Below are 23,066 nucleotides of genomic sequence, written 5' to 3'. Positions count from 1 at the left end.
TGGCTGGCGAACAACGTTAGCCCCTCCCCGTAACCCATGACAGGCAAAGCCAAGGAGACTCGCTAAACAAACAACTGACCCGGCGACCCGGGCCAGGCGCCTACCGCTACCGTGACGTGTTTCTGTGGGACTCGTACTTAACGATGGAAACCAGACAACAAGGTCAGTCAATGTTTATATACTATTTATTCATTCCATTAAGAGCGGGTGGGCTTTTTAATAGGAGCTCCCCCCCGCTAGCTTCGCTGTAAACGAAAGTCAGGAGTGGCACATGAACGCACCATACAACTGTCCATAGGGGGAAAAAACGACTATATTTTCGTTGGCGTCGTGGCTGTGCTGTTGCTTTCACGGCCCATTTCTTCCTAAATGACTTTTGAATTAGTTTAGATGTTCACGTTTTCTGATTTGATTTTTGAGACGTTTCTAGAAGCACAGGTAAACTGAAATGACGTCGCAACACAGAGACTTTGAGGTACCTCGAATTTTATGGTTTATTCCAAACACTTGGGACTTGTTCGTGTTTCCTGGGTTTCAGCCTCTTTCTAAGCATAAACGTGGCTGGGGAAATGCATTCCGAATAGCTAATCAACTTTTCAGTTGAGTGCTTTTCAGTTTCATCCTGCAGTCTGGGGCTTTATTTCAGGCGTTATCGCTGCCAGGTAGTCGGATGCAAGGAGCTGTTTGTGCAGCCAGTAAGTTCAGTGCATTCCTTTTTGCATTCCGCTTTGGACGACTAGCTGTCTGATGGCTAACAGTCGACAGAAGAGTGTGTGATCTGATCTGATCTGATCAAGCCCCCAACGTTCCCATTCAATAATACTGTGCAAAACATGGCACCGATATGAATGAACATGTGTGCTGTTTTATTAAGGCATCTTGTTGGACCTCTGGTTGGGCTTGAGTTGATTTTGCAGCCATCTGACCATCCTCGGGCCTCTGATTTAGCTTCACCACATGACTAGATTGGAATCTTGTGACCAGAACTATTCAAGGCCAGACCAAATGAAAGAGAAGGAGGAAGAAGTATGTTTGCCTTTTATCTGGTATTTTGCCAAAGGGAAATAATATTTACTGTCCTTGCCTTGCACGTTTGGGTCTTGTGTATACAATCACTGCACACTCTTTATTGCTCTCTGGTTCTACCATATCTTACTTATTGTGTGGAAATATGGGCTAATAACTATAAAAGCAATCTTCACTCGCTAAATGTACTGCAAAAAAGGCCAGTAAGGATAATTCATAATGCCGCCTACAGAGAACATACTAACTCCTTATTTCTAAAATCACAAATACTTCAACTTGCTGATATAGTTCATCTTCAAACAGCTAAAATAATGCTAAAAGGCTAAAAAATAACCAATTACCTAAAAATGTCATCCAATACTTCTCTACAAGATAGGAGAAATATGATCTCAGGCAAGAAGTACATTTGAAACACTTCTATGCTAGGACTACGTTATGCTAGCCATAGCATTTCAGTATGTGGAATCAAACTATGGAATGGATTGAGTAAGGAAATCAAACAATGCACAACGATGAGCCAATTCAAGAAACAATACAAGCAGTTGATGTTTGCTAAATACAAGGATGAAGAGTCTTGAACCAGTCATGATGTGCTATATATATCACTATATTGACACTTACTATGGTACCCATTATGTCATTGGATGCTCATATCACCTCCTACTTCGGTATGTGACAAAAAACAAAAAACAAAACTTAAACTACATTAGGAAAGCAGGAAGTGAACAAATGTAAGAGTTACTGATTGTAAAAGTACCAGATGGAGGGGTAGGATTTAATAAGCTTTGCTTCTTCCTACTCCTTTTGGACATGTGGAACTGTGAACTGATTATGTGATGCATTCAATTGTAATCTGATGTATGTTCAAATGAAATAAAACCATTACCATTACCATTCCGATATTTCCTGGAAGTGTAACAGACCATGACACGTCACACAACAACAGCAGTCAAATGAGGAAGTGGCAGTTTGCACAACCCCTGCTTCATTGTTTGAGTGCCAGCGAAGATAAGGTTTTCAACAGCTTCAATCAGTGACGTGATGATGATTTCCTTTCCCAGTTCCCGTGACAACTGCAGTGTCAGCTAAGTTAGTCAAATTTGGCTTGTTTAACTTTTTATTTGTGTCTCCTCTGCTGCCCGCTGCCTCGCCCCGCTGGCTGCAGAGTCTTGGGACTGGGGCAGCGTGGGCCCCGGAGAGGAATGGGTTAACTCCGCCACGCACCGGGCACAGCAGGGTAAGGAGACCACGCAAGAGACATTAGAAGTTGCCCACAAATGAAAAATGATGAGATGATTTACGCCAGGAATCGTCTTTTTTTTTTTTTTTTTTTTAAAAACAGATCACTTTCACTTTCTTTTTCTTCGACAGTCATCAGAAATCAGTCTAACTCATTATGATCAATAATATTCAAAGGTTTGATAGCTGGATGTAACTTTGTGCAGGGTTGACAAAGCGCATGACTGCCCCCTCTGGCGAAGAGGTGACTAGCGGGTGCTCGGATTACGATCAGATGTTTCCAAACGGAGATAGCTACGGAGCGGAGCATGGCGAAACATCGCCACGTCACTGGGGCGGGGCGTCTGTGTGTCACTCGGATGACTGGGTCTTATGGACAGGTGACCAAGAACCCGTAGAGACAGCACCGGCAGGACATGAAGCTACTTGGTGTAAACGTGGTTGTCGTTAGGCGTAGTTTAGTGTGCTGGTAGCAGTAAAGTAGATGCCAAGTACGTGTGAATAATTCGCTTTTACTCCTCTGCTGCATCAAGACAGAGGACGTCTCTCAGGTATGTTTGCTTTTATCTTAAAAAAAAAAAATGATGATTACTTTATGTTCAATGTTCCTAAAGGTCAAGTATTCAAGTATTCCATTGGATTGTCTGATTGATTGGTTGGTTTACACCACAATTGCCGCCATGAGAAACTTGTTTGTTTTGGAACTCGGGTTCTTGAGACTTTTTGGTGCGCCCTGTCATGATTGATGTCTCCACCAAATTTGGCGACGTTGTGTGAAAGTGGTGGCATGGGCTCATTGGTTCTAAATTGGAAAAGAGGCGCTACTGTGTGACTTTGGTTTTGGTTATCAGAATCAGAATCAGAAAAGCGTTTATTGCCAGGTGTGATCAAACACATACTAGGAATTTGTTTTGGTGAAGTAGGTGCAGACACATCTATTATAAAAGAAGGAAAAATACAAAATATACAGAATAAACAGGCTAAATATATGTACACAGTCTGTTTTTGTTTGCAGTCTGATTGTTTTTCCTAAGAGTCCAAACTGGGCGTTAATGTAACACAGATATTATATTATTGGTGTTCGGGACCACTGGAAATGTCACATTTTTTGCGGGATTTTTCATGAAAATGAATCCCCCCCATCCAAACCCCGTCCAAAATGCGAGGAAAGTGTCGGCATAACAATAATAATAAACACAGCCCTTTCAAGCCGGTTCTCGTGCCCTAAAAATATCATATAGGAGCGTCACTGCATGCTGTGCGGAATTTGTTTTGTAAAAAGGTGCGAAAGTTACAGTAGTTGCCGTTTATTATTCCCTGTAATAGTAGTATATATACATGTTTACATTTTTTGTGATTGTAGTTAGTGTTCTGGCTCCAAAATTGTGCTCTCACTTAACTTTGATGTCAAGTCGAGGGGTCGTGCGTTGCGTTTGAGACCCCTGGTGTTAAGCCACCATAATTCAGGCCTGCAGGCATCTTGTCGGTGTGTGTGTGTGTTGGGGGGGGGGGGGGGGGCATAATCCACGTCTGTTAAACCAGATTAGAGCTCAACAGGCTACAGCCACACATTACATAACAGTCTTGACCGAGACGCAAACTGGGACACGGAGACGTTTAGAAGCATTCTGTAACTGTCATACAAGTGTAAAAAGAAGTCAACCAATATTTGAGTGTTGCGTTTGTTTATGAGTTTCATTTCTGGCTCTATGGTTGTCGTCATACTTTTCCCTGTGCCCTTCTGCGGTGGCATCACAAGAAATAAAAAAAAGAATGGCTGTCATACCTTTTGTACATTAAAGATGCGCCTTTCAGGTTTCCTCGACTCGGATCCTCTCAGAGAAGCGGATGAGCATGCGGCGGAGTCAGACGTCAACCTGACAGAAGAAGAGAGAGATGAGATACAACGAGAGCTGGCCAAAGTAAGAAGACACACACATGCAGAAATTTCTGTAGGTTAATTGGTTCCAAACTCAGCTGCCATAAGTGAATTTCCACAGAGTATGATTGAATATTAATAAATACAATATTTTTTTCGTTAAAACATAGAAAACCTGTTGGCAATCTTCTAAAAAATAGCTTTTAACATTATGAGAGCTCTCTAGACATGAAATAGCACCCCTATAGTCACATTTACATTTGTATTACCAAATATAGTAGATATCATCACAGAAAATAAGACATGAGACATAAATAAATGGCTTTAAACGGCTTTACACGCATTTTACCCATTTTACGTAATGGTAATGGTTTTATTGCATTTGAACATGCATCAGATTACAATTGAATGCATCACATAATCAGTTCACAGTTCCAAATGTCGGAGTAGGAAGAAACAAAGCTTATTAAATCCTACCCCTCCATCTGGTACTTTCACAATCAGTAACTGTTACATTTGTTCACTTCCTGCTTTCCTAATATAGTTTAAGTTGTTTTTTTAATTAAAAAAACTTTTTTTTTTGGCCGTCTTCATAAATTTGAGAAAAAACACAATATAGCAAAGGAGCGATAATGGACCACAATATTGCGAGGGAGAACTGCAGATGCTGGGACACGCTATCAAGGTGTATGTGTGTGTTTGTCCAGCTGGAGGACGAGATCAGCACCCTGAGACAAGTGTTGGCGTCCAAGGAGAAGCAACACGCTGAACTCAAACACAAACTGGGCATCACTCCTCTGAGCGAGATACGCAACAACTTCACCAGAGGCTGGCAAGACGTGCAGAGCTCCACCGCGTAAGACCGCCACCTCTAATAACTCTTATTATGCAGACACAATATCATCGAGTCAGTGGTCCCCAACCACTTAACACCCACAGACCAAAAAAGTTAGATGGTGCGTTCAAAGACTTCGGGACAGATTGCCACATGCGCCAACAACATAAACATGCAAAAACTAGTTGATTTCTGACTGTATATTATTTTTGGAATACAATAATGGCCTAGACCAACAATATGACAGACTGATGGTAAAGTTACCATGGCAACAGAGAAGCCACTATGACAACACTGCCATCAGCATGCATGAAGGAATAAGATAACCACACGGCAGATGTAGGCAACATCCAATTGAATCTGCTGATGAATAAGCTGCTTTTGTTGCACTGCAGAGTAAATGAGGGTAGCAGAGAGGCCGTTGGAGGCCTTATCTAGTTACACTGCAGCCCGGAGATCAATTTAACACACACACACACACCATCCTCATGTATAATGTAGCTCAATGGCCTCAGAGATTGGGTAACAGATGTGGACAGAAACAACAATTAGTGCCAGTAGATGTGGCCCACCAGTTTCAAAAGGTGGTTTTGTTCATGTTAAGAAACGTATGAAGATTTGTTTAATACGCACGTTGGCGTGCCAATGAGTAAATCGGTCATGAACAGGTTTCTAGTTAATTGCCTCCTTCCTGCTCTTTGCACATTCTCATTTTCTTGGTTCAAAAGCTTTTTTTTCAAGGTTCCACATCTTGTAGATTCTTGCTACGGCATTATCTATTATTGCCACGTACGAGACGTACACGGTAGTTGACCAGTCGTACAGGAGTGTGGTCATTTTGTGCACCATTTTCGCTGACGAATTTCATGTCAAGTGCGTCGTTTATGCGTAAACAGAACGCAAATCGATCTTCACATGTCATGAATAAATCTATACCACGTATTTTGGGACTCTCCGGCAGACCAGGCACACGTGAGATGTGTTACGAAGCAGAGTCACGCCGCCATCTACTGTTGGGTGTGACATCCAGTCCCGTTCTAACGTCTTGAAAATGAAATGAAAATGAATGCATGGGGAAATTCTGATGTTTTGTTTGCGTACCAGCTACAAGAGGACGTCGGAGACGCTGAGCTCAGCGGGACAGAAGACCTCGGCGGCCTTCAGCACCCTGGGCAGCGCCATCAACAGAAAGATTGGAGACATGAGGTGCACAATAACGCTTGTTCTTAATCACCTAATGCTACCTTTACTGCTACTAGTGACCTCAGAGACAACGCTAAAGACATTTTATTAGGTACACCTGCAGAGATAATGTTAGTATGAACATGAGTTGAATTTATGGAAGGTGTAGTTTGCACGGTGCAGTATAAGGGAAGCACATTCTAAACAATGTTGTTCATACAGCATGGCTGGTCTACACTTACTGTTCCCTAGGAGGTATGTGTGTGTGTGTGTGTGTGTGTGTGTGTGTGTGTTTGGGAGTAAAAAGCATGTTTAGCACTTTTTTTCCATCTCTAAGGTTATGCTTGTGTGCCGTGTTTTTGCACTACTTTCAACATATGTTAACTATATAATAATGGATATGTCCTTGTCATGTCCAATCAGCAGATGGCGCTGTTCAGTTGACCATGCATGAATACTGTAGTGTGTTTTGCTTGCTTTGTAACGCATTCTGGTTTGTTGTGATTTGATTCTCTTCTAAGAATCAATTAGAGAAGTCAAAGTAACATAAATCAGGTGTAGCGCAGTGCAGGTTCCTTCCAGTTTGTAGCGATTACGCAAATAATCAATTCAACTTTAATTGTGTCCTCCCGCATGCTCCCCAAGGTCTGGCTCCATCGGGTAAGGACACCCACGTGCTACTATACAACATAATAGAACACAACACCGGCTTAGTAAATGCTTACCATGTGTGCTGAGTCGCTTAGCAATGGTGTCTGTGCTTCCCATGTGCCATGTCAATATGTGTGCTAACCGCTAACAGCTAACTCACATCTGTCTCCCCTCTTGTCATGCTCACACTCTGGCTCTCTCTGTGTGGACAGCTACTCAATCTCACACTCTGTCAGCATGCCCGCCATGAGGTAACTGTGTGCGTGCACGTGTGATGTAGGAGCATAAAGAAGAAAAAATGTTATTCACAAGAAATGCTTGTAATTTTGGGGACATTTGGTTGTGGACAAAATTGTAATATTATGGAAATAAAGTGAAAATATTCAGGGAATAAAGTCATAATTGCGAGAAGAAAGCTGAAATTGTTGGAAAATGTTAAAGATAACAGAAAACAACAGTCGTCATTTAGAATTGAATTTTTTTTACAAGAATTGTAATTGTAATTTTACAAAAATATCATCATCATTTTTAGTAAAGCTGAAATATCACAGGTAAACCTTTAATATGTGAAATAATTAATAAAGTTGTCATTTTTTTATGAGGTTGAGGGAAAAGTTAGATATATTACAGTAATTTACAAGAAAGTTGCAGTTGTAGTTAAAAATGAATTAAAAAATAAATAAAATAAATTTTAAAAAGTATCAAAATTGATACTAATAGACGTATGCATAACCTGGTAGCATATGTACATGTACTGGTTTACATCTTTCACTACGTGTCCCTGGCTGGACAAAGTTTGGATACCCCTGTGCTAAATGCTAATGCTAGGTAGCAGTGTCCTGGCTGGTCCAGCACTTAATTACAGAACACTCACATAGGTGATGAAAAGGCATTTTTCACTTTTAGGTGACGTAACAATGAATGGTGTTTTTATTATGTTACATATAGTGTCTTTAAAGACTTTCATGACCTAATGTTTATTTACAGAAACTCGCCCAGCTTCAAGTCTTTTGAGGAGAAAGTTGAGAGTACAGTGAGCACTATCAAGGTGCGTCCAAACACGATTATTATGGGGTGATATTTCTACCCAAACTTCATGGATGACAGCGGTGACGCTTCAATAAGCATTTAATGTTTACATTTCCTAGACCAAAGTTGGAGGATCCGGGACAGGGGGGAGCTTTGAGGACGTCCTCTCCTCAGCAGCCAAGGCCAGCTCCGGGGACACGCCCACTAGCACCTTGATGGACACGCCCACTAGCAACTTGATGGACACGCCCGAGAGGCCGCAGTAGACTAAACCAACTCCAAACAATATTCATTCACCATTCCATATACACTTGTCCCTCACTTGAACGTGGTTTTTTAAATGATGGCTGTCTCGTGGTTGACTCTGGCCTATTATTAGTCAAATATACATATACTGTACATTGAAAGATAATTCATGTGTAATATTCCGGTCTGTAGGAGTCATTAATCAAGGTTGAAGGATAACTAATTATCTCGTTAGCATGCAACTTCTTAAAGCCGCGGCAATCTGTTGTGTCCCTGCAGGGATTCCGTAGCCGGCGCATTAGCAATGTTTTGTAAACAAAGACTAACAGAGGAGTTTAAAGGTCACTGTACGCGTGTTATTTGCTGTATGAAGGATAATAATGGATAATGACGGTAAAAAGTATCACAAACAGATTTTATATGCTCTATTTACGAATATATTCAATTAGTATTGAATCGCGGTTGGGTTTGGCGTTAGTCTGAACCAAGTGAATTCTCTCCTGACACCTAGTGGCCACTAAGCCATATTACATTGAATTCCGACTTTTCAGTAACAATACAAACTATGTATGCAACGCGGGATTTACAGATATATTGTGTGTTTTTTGAATATATACAGCTTTATTTGAAGTAGTACTTAAAGCAATGTAAACTATAACATGTGTAAATAACCCAATATGTCATATGAAACATATTCTAATATGTAACCTATAATGTGTAAATAACCCAATATGATGTTATATGAAAATACTCCAATACTAACACATTGCTGCTGCTGTATGACATTTGAATGCTGGATCGTGTTTTCAAGCCAAGCGGACAAGCTGTACCTGCACAATGAATTTAGAGAAATCCAAATAAGCACTCTGAATAATTCAATGGTGCTAAAGAGGGGGGAAAAAGCTCCCTGGTTTTATTTATTTCTAAGAATCCAAGCTCTTTTAAGGTAACAAAAAACCCAACATGTGCTATTAGAAGCAACTTTTTAAAGTTTGTCACACCTTTCATATTGTTTGTTGTGGTTTGAGATTTATTGACATGTCAACATTTGAAGGCCTCTCACATGTTGAGCTGAAATAAAAATGAAACTCAGGACTTGTTTTCTATAATAGTTCCAAAAGCTGACATAGTAAATGTGTGGAATTCCAATGACTTTCTTGACTAATTTGATGTAATGTATCAATACAGGCGGTCCTCGTGTTAGAATGTATGGTCCCATACAAAAAGAACTAGCTAGTCGTGCGTTACAACACGGGGGAAGGACAACATTGTGGCACTTTTGTTCTTTTTAGTTAATTTCTAAAGTGAGTTTCCTTAATTATGTGGTCGTCTTAAGAAGATAACTTTAAATATGTTAAAGGAAAACATACTCTTCTAATCTATACAATTAGGTCATAAAGTGTGTGCAGTGGGGTCTGGCTGTGACTCCCCAGAGTTCTTTGCTGCACGTGTCATGTGACCCCTCCTCTCGTCATTCAAAGAACTGACAAGCTGCAGAACATCCGGGTGTCGGAAACGACCTAAATGAGGACGCAAATTAATCGAGTGCTCGTTGCCACAACGAGGTCACTGACGCACCTTCCGTGGAGTCGAAAAACTCCTGCAGTCTTCCCGGCGCTCCCTCCATCTCTTCGTACTCGTGAGCCTGCAGGATCATCTCCAGACGGTCAAACTCTTTCACCAGCCTGGCCTCGGGGCTGCTTTGGTTTTCGTACTCCTGAATAGTAAATGTAAACATTTCCTGCGTGAAAGTCAGCTGGTCATATGAGAACATTGTGTGAAGTAAAAGATCACGTTACCTCCCACAGGCCATACATCTCCTGTCCAACACGGCCTGGCGTTAAACTTGTTAGCTGCCTCATGGCTGCCTGAAGGAAATGTTTCAACCAATAAAAGAAAAGCAGCGGTACTCTACATCAATCTACTCCCTTACCTCCTCTTGCCTGTGTTTCTCAGCTTTACCCACGTTGTCCAGCGGAGTGATATCTCCCACAATGCACTCGGCCAGGTCATGAACCAGAGCCATCTTCATACACCTGAAGACATAAGACACAAGACAGGCGGTGAGGCCGCATCCAAAGGGGCCGTGGGCGTGTGAAAGACCCACCTGTCCTTATCCACGGTGGGGTCAGTGATGGTCAGAGCCATCAGGGCCATGCGATACATGTGGTCCGACACGCTTTCCGGGTCCTTCACCTTCCTGTACACCCAGCCTGTCCGAGGAACCCTCTACAGTACGAGTTGCGTCGTATTAACATATTATTTATCAGAATTATGACTGTAATAATGACATCATAAATAGGATCTCAATGGAGGAACACTGGTACATAATTGTAGACAACCATGATCATTACAACAGCAGTAAAGAAACATTCAGTACTCTTATTAACTGTTTACTACCACTAAACGTGATTAGGGTCCTGTAAAAAGCAGGAGCAATAAAGTAAATGCAATAAAGATAAGTACTGTGTATCGACGCGTGTCTTACTTTTAGTTGTCCGATTAGTTTGAGAAATTGTAGCATCTGCATGCCACCGGGGCCGTCCAAGGGGGCCGCCATGATGTTTGTTTTCTTCTTCTACGCTACCACCGCTACACTACCCCACACCGCCACCTACTGCTTAGAAGTGCGCATTACCACGGGATAAGAGACGCTGGAGGGTTACACATAACTTGCATTCATGATAAATTCACATACATTTAGCATAAATCCAACATATATGTACATATATTTATATATATTCAAAATTACAATTACAAAAAAGACATGAGCCACACTCATGTAACATGTAGCATGTTTGTTATACTTAAATCCCCTAAAACCGAGCATTATCTTTGTAAAGTCTATAATATAGATTGGATAACATAACATTTTGTTTGTCATAAGGTATTCGGTATTGTAGTAATATTGCATTGACTGAGTATTTAGTTTGTTTCGTAGTGACTCTTTTAACATGCAGTAAACCAGATCTCCACAAGATGGCAGCACAAAACAACTTGAGTTGTTCCTGTCTTTTTTGGACTTGTGTCCTGTTTTTTTTTTAAGAATTCAGTTTTAAAAAAAATTAAAAATCCGGCTTACTATGTTAAATGCCAAACTCCACACAGAGATGGAGTATATACTCCAATATAGAGAGTGGAATTGAACTCGGGTCTCCTAGCTGTGTGGCCTGCGCGCTAACCTATAAAAATATAATTATTTTAAAATATATGGGATTTAATTTCTCATTTAGCAACACATTGAACTATAAAAATATTATATTTATTATATATATTTATTTATTTTTAATTATTATTTTTAATTAATGGCTTGTTTTTCTCTGTTGACAGAATAAAATATTTTTCAAAATAGTATAATTATATTTAATGGCTTATTTGTTAGTGTTGTCAATGTGTATTTTAAATCTTTATTTAGACACGTGGAGGTCAAGTAGACGTACAAACATCATTCATTTTAATAAGAACAATGTGGACAATCAATACATTTAGTCATGTATGATACATTATGTGAGGTTTGTGTCTACAAACAATCACCTCTGTGTGACTTTTAAGTGTTTATTCCCTCTGGAAGACATAAAAAAAATAAAAATAAATAATAACATTCTGTATTTACAGCTCAATTTCTCACAAAATCATTTGATCTCGTTTTGCAGCAACAAACTAGCGTCTCTGTTTTTACACCGAGGAGCAAAAACAACACATAATCCAAGGAAAGTAAAATACATAAAATAACATTCAGTATGGTAAAGTGTATTTGTCATAAAAGTAAACATCTTCACCTGCTGTGTTTCTTTACATATGAGGTGTGTCAACCAGTCCGGCTGTCCTTGCCTGCAATACCAAAGCCCACCTTAAGAGGCGACGGCGAGTCACATGACACAATTTGGCCCCTGGTAACCACAATTTCAATCAACAGTAAAACAAGTTAGCAATTCCTTCTGACGTACATAGAGTCTTTCACACGGCAGCACGTTTTTTTATTTTTTTAAAGCGACGTCTATTGAATGTAAACGTTGTATCCTAGCAACTGGAAGCATCTTCAGTGACCGAAAAAGTGATGTTTAGCAATAAAAGTATAATTATAATAATAATAATAAGTACATTTGCTGTTACATCCATGTGACCAAAGTCTGGTTTGAGCTGCGATGGTTTCAACATTCACCGGTCACAACTTTGGACGTGATGTCAAGCGGCATCAAGTGTTACCAGCGCATTAAAACACCAGAAAACAAGCTCATCCAGGGGTGTCCAATACTGAAAATTGTTCTATTATTAGTACAAACATTACAGCTTCTTCTCTTTATATTTTGCCCTTATTTGCTTTATTTATCCCAATTTTGCCCCCGGGCCACACTTTGACCACCCCTGAGCTAATCAATAAATAAATATCAAAACCTATTTCGCGATCGTGGGGGAAACACGTTTCTAAACCGATCGCTAACACTGAGTGACACGTCATCACAACATGAAAGAAGCTAATCGTTAATACATTTTCAGCCAATTTAGACTTTAAATTTAAAGGTTTCCCTTTAAAGTCTCGTCCTGCAATAAATACCAACCTTGTCACACCTACAAAAAGTCACTTTTTTATTCAGTCTGCTGTGAGGCTAAGCTAGGCTAGAGGAGCGCTATGCTAGCAGCTGATGCTAACACATTTAGTAATGTCATTACTGTCCACTGAGTGTAAAATACCAATGACCAATGTGTGGTTGTTAAAGAAATATTTTTAAATGTGTGAAACAAGTTAGCTAAGTTTAAACATATTAGCTGTTAGCGTGACAGTACAATGTTGACATGACTCTTTCTGCTTTAGCTAGCATACGTTAGCTGTGTTTAGTAGCGAATACTTTCACCCCCACCGGCAAACGAGGAGCTAGTTTTGGTTTTAGTGCTTCTCTTGAATTCAAATGTAAATGTCTGAACGCATTCCATATGCAAACATTAACAACACACTTTTAGGTTTTATTCAGTCATGGATACAGTCGTCTCTCGCAATACTGCAGTTTGATTAGCGCTAACTCGCGGTATCATATTTTTTCGGAAACCGTCTCATGAATGAATGATGGCTGTTTCATGGTAGAGCATGCTGTATTATTAGTCAATGCCAATTCCACGTGGAAGTGGTACGTTTGGCCTCCTTCTCCACCTTTCTTAAGTTTAGAAGAAATAAATTAGAGGCTAACTTTTTAGCTTGCTAGCTAGCGGCCGTCTAGAGCCCCTGTTGTTGCAAATTGGTGTAAACAATGAATAATGGGAGTGCAATGCTGACTAGAGGGGTGTTATTTCATGTCTACAGGGCTCTAATAATGTTAAAATCTGTATTTAAAAAGTCCCAAACAAGTTTTCTATGCTTTAACTATGAAAATATTCCATGTATTAACTTTGGATCCTATATTAGAGTCGGGTTTGGAACTAATTAACCGCTATAAACAAGGGACGACTGTACTTGTTAATAACCTACGGCAGATTACAACTTCCTGGTGGTAATGAAAAGAAGGAAATGAAAATACCAGTGATGTCCTGTAAAGGGACGTTTGCTCGTTATTCCATCTCTTGTCTCCAGGAGTAAAAACGTCCTTTCTGCTGATCCTGAGCCGAGCTTGTGAAAGTCCCTTAAAATCTGTCTTGTTGTTCCTGGAGCTTGTCCTTCCTGAGGACAGAAGTATTTCCAGACAATCATCAGAATTTTCCAGAGACTTGGCACTTGACAAGGAAACATGGAAGTCCATCATTAGAAGCTCCGTGGGGGACCTTGAGGAGCGCCTGGAGACGTCCTTGAGAGGACGGTGGCTCTCTCTGTGTCCTGTTGAGGACTCTGGAAGTCTTCCAGCTGCTTTTTTAGTCCAGCGAGAGCAGCGGCTGCATGTTGTCCTCATCACACTTGACCTTGTCTGGTCGTTTTAGTACGCCGGGCTCCACCACCGACTGGGACCTGCAAGGACACAACATGTGAGTGTGGTTGCGTGATGGTACGGTGGTCAACCTCACTCCCTGATGCCTTAAGAGCTGCGCTGGATGAGTTGATAGCTTGGCCTCTTAGCTCATTGCCTAGCGCTACTCAACTTAACCCTTATTTAGCGGGGTAGTGTGGACGTAGGTTCAAGCCCCGCCTGGACTGAGGCGCATTAGCACGTTAGCATCAGGTCGCCTCAAGTGGTCCTCAGGTTCTTTGCACTTTAGGTTGAAATAATCCAATCATTAGTTGACAGTTTGTCTGTGGAAAAGATGTCTGTCGACTCACCTCTTCATGGTTTTCGGAGACAGGTCCTTCTCCAAGTCTCTCTCCAGGTCTTGTACCGACAGCGTGTAGGACTCGGGACAGTACTCTGTCTCCTCGTCGTAGGCGTGCTCCAGCAACGTGCGCGCCCACGTGCCCATGTCGTAGGGCGGCATCATGCCTCCCAGTTCGGATGGTAGGATCTCAGGGTGGATCAGCTGATGGAGGCTGTTCAGGTTGTTGCCGTGCATAAAGATCTGAAGACGGTAACATTCATGAGGACGACGTCCTTTGGAAAGGATCTTGTGAAGATAACACGGTCTTACCCTCTTCCTGGTTTTGTCCTTGAGGAAGGGCCTGATGACGGTGTAGAGAGCGTGGATGTACCACGGTTGGTTCACAAAGTGGATCCCTCCGAACCTAGCAGGAAAACTGTCCTGTCAAAGCACAAAAGAAGACATGGATGGACATCTGGTGCAGCCTCTAATACTGGTTTTACATTCCTGGACAGACATCAACAAAATGCACACATTAAACATGGACTTCCTCTCCTGATGGATCAGATTAGTCCTCAGGGACCTAATCTCATCCTGAGCAGGATATGCTCTTGTCTATTTTCAGACTTCTATGCTAAATGATTTTCTGGGAGGGACACAACAAACCAGAACCTTCAGAACTCAGAGAAGTTAAAGGGAGACAAGAACCCAGCTTCTCGGAAACAAATACAACATCAGCCGGACGGCTGACACACTGGGAAATATGGAAGCAAACAAGGGGACTGGTTGAACAGGTCCAATGTGTCCCCAAGGAAGACGCTCCCCTGTGTTTGCCAAGAAGACATGCAAACACATCAATGTTTGGAAAACGAAGCCGTCCTCAAGTCAACAAACAAAACAAACAAGCGTCAACAATCTTCACTCAATGTGGACGTGTCTATTTTTGGACGTTGGCTGCAGGTGACCTCAAAGTTTGACGGGAATTGAAGGTGACAGTGAAGTCTGTCCCCGTTCAACACAAAAACAACGATGGAGTGTTTTGGAAAGCACAGAGTACACACACTCGTTATTTGTCCGTAGTTGCTTGTAAAGACACAATGGAGTGTGTCCTAGTTCGGCACATTAAAGCTTTTTGATGAAGTAAACAAACATTTGTCCTCCGGGCTGCACTTTAACTCCCTAAGAAGGAAAAGCACTCTTCTTCTTCTTGTCTTGACTTGACTGGAGGACACGTTAGTTCATCTTTGGACAGATGACAAGTGACAGAAACACGGCACCGACCCCTATTTTGATACAGAAAAAGCACCAGTCTTCAGTTCCACATGTGACTCATCAGTCTGAACTGGTGGATGACCCACATGTCTTTTTGGGTCTCATCAGTCTGGGGTCCATCTCAAAAACCTCCTTCGGTCTTCATGCACCTGTCTCCCAGCAGTCTGTCTTTGGGGGTCTTGTCAGTAAGGGATGGATCTTAAAAAAAAACCTAGTGCTTCACGTAGCAGTGTCTCGTCAGTCTATCCTACTCAACAGCCCACCTGATTTTTGGGTCTCGTCAGTCCGGGATCAGTCTGACCCACCACTTCAGGCAACTGTTTCATCAGGCTATCCTTCTTTTCATCAGTCGGTCCTGATCGACAACCGTCTGCCGTTTTAGGTCAGTCTATCCTGGTCCACCATCAACTTGTGTCAATGTGTCCTGGTCTGTCAGTCCGTCCTCGTGTCTCATCAGTCTTTCCTGCGTCAGCATCTTGTCAGGGTTTAAACCCACCGGTGTTCATAAAGCTCCGAAAGAGCCCCAACAGAAAAGATCAATAGTTAGAAAGCGTTCCTATTAGTCCATACACTTCGTGTTCCACCTACTATCTCTGCTCAGTTAGTCCCGGTGGGTTTTTTCACCTGCCATAGCATCCTTTGTCTTTACTGGGCTGTCCAAGTCTCCAGCTCGCCTGTGTGTCACACTGTGACTCAGAGTCTGACGATTCTACTATTTTAACTTAAATAACGTTTGTCACAAATGATTCTAAATGAACACACAAGTTCATGCTTTCATGGCTGACTGCTTTTTGGCGTTTATCCACACGCAGGCTGGTTAAATGTTACAACATCATCCAAAGCTCATAAATGAAAGACGAGTCAAGCGATGCATAAAACATCACACACACACACACACACACACACAACAAAGCCCAGCCCATCTGGAGGAAAGACCAGAGCAGACAGCCAGGCAGTCGGGCCGGTTGCTGTGGAAACGGGAGGAGGGTGGGATGTGGCGGGTGGAGAGGGGGAGGTATAAGAATGGGAGGGTGGGGATGCGGGGGGGTACAACAAAGCACATTGCATCACGCAAGATGATGATGATGAAAAAATGGAAATATTCCAGGGCATCCTTCATTTACATGAAGTCAGGTTAGAACATCCAGGAAGACATCAGCATCTTCTCTGGAGAACAATGATGAAGGGAAACGTGGGGTTGATGTAAAAAAAATAAAAATGGGGGGAGGGGAGAAGTGAACCAGAGAGCAAACAAACAAAGAAGAAGAAGAAGTAGGACGTCTAAACACGTTCTTATTGTTAGAACATTAACATCTTCACGCACAAATGGCTGTGTTCCACTTGGCACACTTGTGGACTTACTCGCGGTCTTTTCACTGCACGAGTGCGCTCACACTGAAAAATACAGAATTGCAAAGGGATGGACCCTCCCCACTGAGTAGTACAGTGCAGAGGTTCTCAACTGGTCTCATCATGGGACCCACAATTCCCATGGTCATATAGATAAAAATATACTCATTTCAATTGTTATTGCATGCATTTTCAACATTTTTAAATGAACATAAAAATACACCTAAAAATACAGTCTGAAATATTTTTTTTATTTTGAAATACAAACACTTTGAAATGTTAAACATTTAACATAAACATATTTGACAATTCAGTCAAAATATTTTATATCATTTTGTAATGTATAACTTTTTTATTTTTGAAATACAAATATATTGAAAATGTGTTATTTTGAAATACAAATACTTTATATGTCATAATATTATTATATATTAATGTTTTATTGTCATTTTCTCATCATCTGAGATATGTTTTTATTATTATTTAATGTTACAGTTTAACAAAATTTTGTATATTTTGAAATACAAATCTTTATATTTCATTTATTTCATTTTATATTTATACATTAATATTTTAATGTAATTTTCTGACCATCAAATTTATTTATTTTCAGATTCATTAAATTTTTATTTTGTATTATTTGATTTTAATAGTATTTTTTTTTATTAAATACGAATTTTCCAAAACATATATTTTTGACCTGCAACCCACCCAGGAATGGTCTGTGATCCACTTTTGGGCCCCAAAGCACCAGTTGAGAAACCCCAGTATAGAGAAGGGGGAAGTTGCAATTCCCAATTAAAAATGACAGAAGAAGAAGAGGACAAATATTACTAAATATTAAGTGTACAAGGACAATAATGGATTTGGGACACTGTCAACATTCACGCACTCAGTAACTAAGTACACTAACTATTTTTTCACCAAATGACTTGAAGAGAACAATCCAGAGAGGTTTCACAGTCATTTTTAATCTCTTAACAACACTGTAATCCTGCAGGATTATGACTGGATTGGGTTGAATCCCGCACACTGTTCACCTGCTGCGCCTCCCCGGAGGCTAGAATAATAATAATCTTATCTTTGTGCTCGCGGAAGCACGTGTGTGTGTGTCTAAGGCGAGCAGGGAATGGAATAAAGGTGATAAGGAAGTCTGGATGGGGGGACAGCAGGTGAGGTGAGGTGTCACTGTTACCGGTTAGAACACACATAAAGCATCAATGGAAACACGCTACACGTCCCAAGACACGTGGTCTACATGCGACCCAGGAAGTGACTCTTCCCGGTGGTCTTACCTGCAGCCCCTCGATGGCGAGTCGAAGCATGCTGGGGGTCAGCTTGGACGCCTGCTTGAAGGTGAAGTTGCTCCAGTCGATGATGAGGATGAAGCCGTTCACCTGCAGCTCGGCGTCTTCTATCATGGCCTCCAGGGACAGAAGGATGGACCTCAGGATGTCCACAAAGGTGTACCTGGCGCAAGATCACACACAAACTTATATAGTACATGGTACCACAAGGTAGTTTAGTGTATTTTACTGCAACATTAGAGTCCCGGGGGGTACTGGAGGGCACCAAAATTGGCACAGTACACAATAGCCGAAAGGTATGGTGCTAAAAAGATACCACGATGTTAAGTGTTATGGTACCACAACATTAGGGTGCCATAAAGTGGTAGGTTACCAAAAATAAGTGTGGTACCACGTACCCCACTTTTATAGAGGAAATGGTACCATATATGTATGGGGGGGGTTACCAAGTAATACCCAAGCATAATGGTGCGCCACAAAATGGTACATCCTGAGTGTAGGGGTACCAAAAACTCATGCACTGCATTGTATCTGAACATCAAAAACTGGAACAAAAGTGTCAGAGTAACATTGAGAGGGGTGCCAAAACTGTAGGGTACCAAAAAGTGGTACAGTACCCCAAAAAGAAGGACCCCAAAAAGTGTTGGGATACAACTAAGATATGTGGTACCCTTAACAAGTGGAAAGAGGTCTCATGAGGTCATGAGTGGGTGTGTGAATGTGTTACCTGCTCTGGTCCCAGTTGGCCGCAAACAGAACCAGTATTTTCCTGCCGTGTCGGTCCAGGTTGGAGAGCACACCGGGGAAGCCGTCCTTGAGGGCCTGTTTGATGCCGTGGTCTGTGGCCTTCAGGTTCTTGAACATGTCCAGGTTCTGCTGGCGGTACTCAAAATACTGGGCCAGCAGCCTAAACGCCTCAAAGTGGTTGAACTTCCTGGCTCGCAGGAACCTGAGGATGAAGGCGTCGTCCGTCCTGAGGAAGCCGATGTCCGGCCGGGTGATGATCATGTCCCGGACCTCCTGGATGTCCTGGTGGAGAGTGTCAGAGTTCTCTTTGAGCTCCGCCTTAGCTTTCTCCAGGGTGGCGGCGGACAAGCCCGCCTGCAGGTGAGTCATGTCGGCAAGCGCTGCAAAGTCCAAACGGAACCGGATCAGAACCAGCCGGAGGCCTGCAGCTAATCCCCCCCGAGGTGCTGAGGATGCATCAGCGGCATATGATCCACAACTACTTCACTGACGCCACCCGAGGAGGACGATGATGCTTCCCGCCATGCCGCAACCGCTTCCTCCCTCTGTGTGCGTGTGCACGATGGCGCCCACAGCATCACCTTCTCCCGCGGAGGAGGCCCAGCGATGCGGCAACACCTGCTACATCACCCTCGTCTTCATCAGCGTCTTCATCCGCCGAGCCGCTGCTGCTGTCAGTAGTCCACCTCCCTCCTGCCTGTAGCCCCTCCCTCCAAACGCCTTTAAATCATCCTGCCTGCAAGTTTTTGCTTCCCGTCCAACCTCACAGGTGTGCCCCTGGCTCCTGTCTCCCGTCCGTCCTCCGTTTGTGTTTAGGTTGGGTTGGGTGCGCTGTGCTCGGGATTAGCGTCTGCTGCTGCCACTGTCTGTTGGCTCAGAAAGTGAGTGACAACAAGCTGGGAGGAGCAGGGCGGGGGATGCTGGGGGAGGGACTGAGGAGCTGGTAGATATGTGTTTTTTAAGGCCGGGGGGCATGGAGGGATGGAGCAGGAAGGGGGAGGGACAAAGGATGCTGAGGAGGAGGGAGAGGTACCAGCCTGCGTGGACAAAGAGAGGAAGAGTGAAGGCAGCATGAAAGGATGGATGATGATGATGATGATGGCGATGGAGGGGAAGGGAGGGATTATACACTTGAGGCCTCGCCACGGGACTTTCTTTTTTTTTTTTTACTGCTTTTACCTCATGTTATATGAAAAGACAATAAAATATATACATATTATTATTCCATTAAAATGCCCATTAATTCATTTACTTGTGAAAAATTGTCATATTTGCTTTATTTAAATGTATTTATTATTAATAATTGTATTCATTTTATTGTTGGATCCTTACGTTAAGTTATCCCATCCTACAAGATATTGCATGTTGATTTGTGTGACATAACTTAGCATTAAGCATTAAGCATGTGTAACACAAATAAACCATACCAATATATTATGATGGGGGCGGGGCTTGGGATAGGACAGCTGCACTATGATGGATTCATTTGCATTGTGTCCACCTTAAACACACACACACACACACACTTCCGGGAGGGGGGGGGGGGGGGGGGCTGAGGAGAGTGGAATGGCCCCGAGCTGTGATTGGCTGCTGCGGGAAGTGCAACACATTAACAAAGAAGAACAACAAAGTGCTTTTCGACCACCTGACTGCACGGATTGTTGATTAATAAATGACTTCTATTTGTCACGTTTCGTCAAACTTGTATTGGCGAATTATCATTCCTCATTCGGACGTTCCAATGCTCTTAGGAATATCACACTTCCCATTTATCTTGAACACACCATCAGTGGACGCTTGTTTGAAAGATGGTGACGCCATCTAGTGGTCACTGCTTACTCCTGCACCCACAGAGAGTACCGTCATTTTATTTACTTAATTCCGCTTAAATGTCTAAATAAAATCACACGAGTGAGGCTCATAAACAAATGTTGTACAGAAAGTGTCTGACCCAATACAAATATTGATTAAATGCATTTGAAATGTACGAGGTAGTACTACAAGATGAGCAGCAGGGGGCAGCATACACACAGCTTACTCTCAAAACAAAAACACACAAAAAAACAAAGTGGCATGTTTAAACGTCCAACATAAGGACGCAAACATTCGTAAATCTATGGTAACAAGGTGAAGGTCAAGGTGGTAATCAGGTGGAAATAAAGAGGTTGATTCCCCCCCATAGCTTGCACCCTCAACTGGGGTAAACCCAATGACCCCCACAAATTGTGCAGACAGGACAGGAAGGGGGAGTGGGGGGTATGATAAGAGAAGAAGAAAGAGGAGGCTGGCCATATTGAGAGAAGAAGTGGGATTAACAGTAATCTTAACCTCTGACCCCCCCTTGGAGGGTGGCTGCTGGTCTTTGCAATATGTCCACTCAGACACACACACACACACACACATTCCACAGCAGTCAACTACAATTATCGGCCATCTTTCTAGTTTTATGCTCCCCGAAGAATCACCTCTGTTTTCTCCTTCGCGGTGCGTATAAATACTTTTCCTGGGAAATAAAACATCTCGCGTGATGAAGTAGTTGTACACTAATAAATAAGAATCAAATACACACTGTACATGTATTTTCATTTGTTGCATGTTTGATAATGTGTGGCTGTGAAGTAATGTGGAAGTTGATTGGCTGAGGGGGGGTGGCCTATGGTGGTCCCATGCAGAGTAGCGACAAGAGGCTTAAGTCCAACCTCAATCCCAGACTACACACACACACACACACACACACACAGTAGTAATAAAGGAGTCCATTCATGGCGGCTGACAAACGACGAATGAAGCATGAGACAAAAAAAAGAGACCCCCCCTCATCCCCTCCATTATGGACTGTGTGTGAGACTTGGCAGCGAGGGGGGCGGGGGGGCGGCAATATCTCACGGGATTCTCAAATAAAAAGAGCTTTATGTGGTCCTGCTTGAAATATTTGATCACGCACACAACACCAACAAACGTCCGACCACAGGAGACGTCTGTCTGTTGACTTTCAAGGCAACAAATGAAGTTGAGGCCAGATTTTTTTTCTTCACTTAACAGACTTTTTAACGAGATGCACAATTTTGTAATCATCATGTGATTATGTGACTAAAGTTTAATATCCGGTTTGGAATATTCCACCGCGCAGTAGAAAATGAAGAAAAATGATCCTACTTTCTGACATCACTCCATGGGCTCTGTCCTTCCTCCACACATTGTGCTGCCATCAGTCACATGACCATCCCACCTGAAAGTCAAGTCCAGGGGTTAGCATTAGCACATGGTGAGAACTGAAGTGCAAGGTGTTGACATTTAAACGGCACTATTGACTTCGGGCTCACCGGAGCATCAACACAAAAAGAGGGGCGGTTAGGGGAGGTTACCTCGGGTCAAAAGGAGTTTTTGTCAATCTAGTATGCATGCCAGGCCAGTAGGTGTCGCTATCACTTTGCACCTGCAACAATTTTTTAAAAACATCACGTTCACGTTGATATAAAAAAAAAAACACATTTAAATGTTGATGTAAGAGATGTTTGCCGTCTTTGTGTTCAAACTTCTTAACCAGCGAGACAAAAGACTGAAAGAGCTCCGCTGCTGTTACCGTGGCAACCAACACCCCGGCAACTGTGGCCTGGCTGGCCGGTCTGTGGGCCGTCGCCGTGGTTACGTCCCGAGAGAGCAAAGTGGCAAGGGATGGGTGAGTGGGTTGGGGGGGGTTCCTCTGCAAAGACATTCATCATTCATCTAAACTCCTTTTTTCTCCTCCTGACACTTTTCTCTGCTTTTGGACATCAAGTTCCGCTTAAGTCTGCTTTTTTTTGTGTGGTTACATAAGTGGATTTTAAAAGAAAGGGGGGGGTGGAGGGGTACAAGCACAAAAGCCATGGAATGTTCAGAGGGGAGGCTGAGAAAGGAGAGTCGCTTTCACCCCATTCAAACGAGAATAAGATGGAGGGTGGGAGGGAAGGGGGTGGGGGGGTTGGGGCAAGTAAGGTCAGTCGCTGCTCTCTTTCCTCCTGCAGACAAACTTTTCATTTCCTGTTAGCAATCCCGTGTTGGCATCAATGACTGCCAAGTCAATATATGAAAGATGCTGCACATGAAAGCA

The 23,066-nt window shown here is 42.5% G+C and overlaps 3 protein-coding genes across 11 annotated transcripts; 1 reads left to right on the top strand and 2 right to left on the bottom strand.

The window, feature by feature from the left end:
• Positions 1–3: 3 nt before the first annotated feature.
• tpd52l1 (tpd52 like 1) lies at positions 4–9,179 on the top strand. 8 transcript variants are annotated; one of them, XM_058057080.1, is made up of 11 exons: positions 60–162; positions 2,192–2,263; positions 2,472–2,645; positions 2,799–2,816; positions 4,081–4,187; positions 4,852–5,000; positions 6,084–6,185; positions 6,807–6,821; positions 7,025–7,063; positions 7,800–7,860; positions 7,961–9,179. In XM_058057080.1, exons 1-11 carry the CDS (start codon positions 144–146, stop codon positions 8,105–8,107), a joined length of 903 nt encoding a protein of 300 aa, XP_057913063.1. In that variant the 5' UTR covers positions 60–143; the 3' UTR covers positions 8,108–9,179. The 8 variants fall into 8 exon arrangements, with proteins under 8 accessions (XP_057913069.1, XP_057913071.1, XP_057913063.1 ...); XM_058057081.1 differs by lacking the exon at positions 6,807–6,821; XM_058057082.1 differs by lacking the exon at positions 7,025–7,063.
• Positions 8,818–10,701, bottom strand: hddc2 (HD domain containing 2). The gene is made up of 6 exons (XM_058057091.1): positions 10,576–10,701; positions 10,195–10,316; positions 10,021–10,123; positions 9,887–9,955; positions 9,666–9,804; positions 8,818–9,607 (listed from the first exon to the last, which is right to left on the bottom strand). Exons 1-6 carry the CDS (start codon positions 10,645–10,647, stop codon positions 9,480–9,482), a joined length of 633 nt encoding a protein of 210 aa, XP_057913074.1. The 5' UTR covers positions 10,648–10,701; the 3' UTR covers positions 8,818–9,479.
• An 819-nt stretch (positions 10,702–11,520) lies between these two features.
• clvs2 (clavesin 2) lies at positions 11,521–19,355 on the bottom strand. Of its 2 annotated transcripts, XR_009120228.1 has the most exons (6): positions 18,957–19,355; positions 18,218–18,392; positions 14,631–14,741; positions 14,329–14,561; positions 13,598–14,019; positions 11,521–11,977 (listed from the first exon to the last, which is right to left on the bottom strand). XR_009120228.1 is itself a non-coding variant. In XM_058057079.1 (5 exons), exons 1-5 carry the CDS (start codon positions 19,343–19,345, stop codon positions 13,926–13,928), a joined length of 1,002 nt encoding a protein of 333 aa, XP_057913062.1. In that variant the 5' UTR covers positions 19,346–19,355; the 3' UTR covers positions 11,521–13,925. The 2 variants fall into 2 exon arrangements, 1 of the variants encoding a protein (XP_057913062.1); XM_058057079.1 differs by having other exon boundaries at positions 11,521–14,019.
• Between the last annotated feature and the right edge of the window lie 3,711 nt (positions 19,356–23,066).

Source organism: Doryrhamphus excisus, chromosome 19, assembly GCF_030265055.1.
Source record: "Doryrhamphus excisus isolate RoL2022-K1 chromosome 19, RoL_Dexc_1.0, whole genome shotgun sequence".
In the NCBI taxonomy this organism is placed as follows: domain Eukaryota; kingdom Metazoa; phylum Chordata; class Actinopteri; order Syngnathiformes; family Syngnathidae; genus Doryrhamphus; species Doryrhamphus excisus.
Note: the sequence above shows the minus strand (reverse complement) of the source record. Positions and strands in the feature narration are given on the sequence as shown.

What these genes read in the sequence shown, in the direction of transcription:
- tpd52l1 (XM_058057080.1), top strand. An exon ending in GACGTGCAGAGCTCCACCGC is followed by an intron (nt 5,001 to 6,083) that starts GTAAGACCGCCA and finishes TTTGCGTACCAG; the next exon opens with CTACAAGAGGACGTCGGAGA. An exon ending in GTCAGCATGCCCGCCATGAG is followed by an intron (nt 7,064 to 7,799) that starts GTAACTGTGTGC and finishes GTTTATTTACAG; the next exon opens with AAACTCGCCCAGCTTCAAGT.
- clvs2 (XM_058057079.1), bottom strand. Translation starts at nt 19,345, where the DNA reads ATGACTCACCTGCAGGCGGGCTTGTCCGCCGCCACCCTGGAGAAAGCT. An exon ending in GCCAACTGGGACCAGAGCAG is followed by an intron (nt 18,393 to 18,956) that starts GTAACACATTCA and finishes ATCTTGCGCCAG; the next exon opens with GTACACCTTTGTGGACATCC. An exon ending in AGGACAAAACCAGGAAGAGG is followed by an intron (nt 14,562 to 14,630) that starts GTAAGACCGTGT and finishes TACCGTCTTCAG; the next exon opens with ATCTTTATGCACGGCAACAA.
- hddc2 (XM_058057091.1), bottom strand. Translation starts at nt 10,647, where the DNA reads ATGGCGGCCCCCTTGGACGGCCCCGGTGGCATGCAGATGCTACAATTT. An exon ending in AACTAATCGGACAACTAAAA is followed by an intron (nt 10,317 to 10,575) that starts GTAAGACACGCG and finishes CTCGTACTGTAG; the next exon opens with AGGGTTCCTCGGACAGGCTG. An exon ending in CCCACCGTGGATAAGGACAG is followed by an intron (nt 10,124 to 10,194) that starts GTGGGTCTTTCA and finishes TTATGTCTTCAG; the next exon opens with GTGTATGAAGATGGCTCTGG.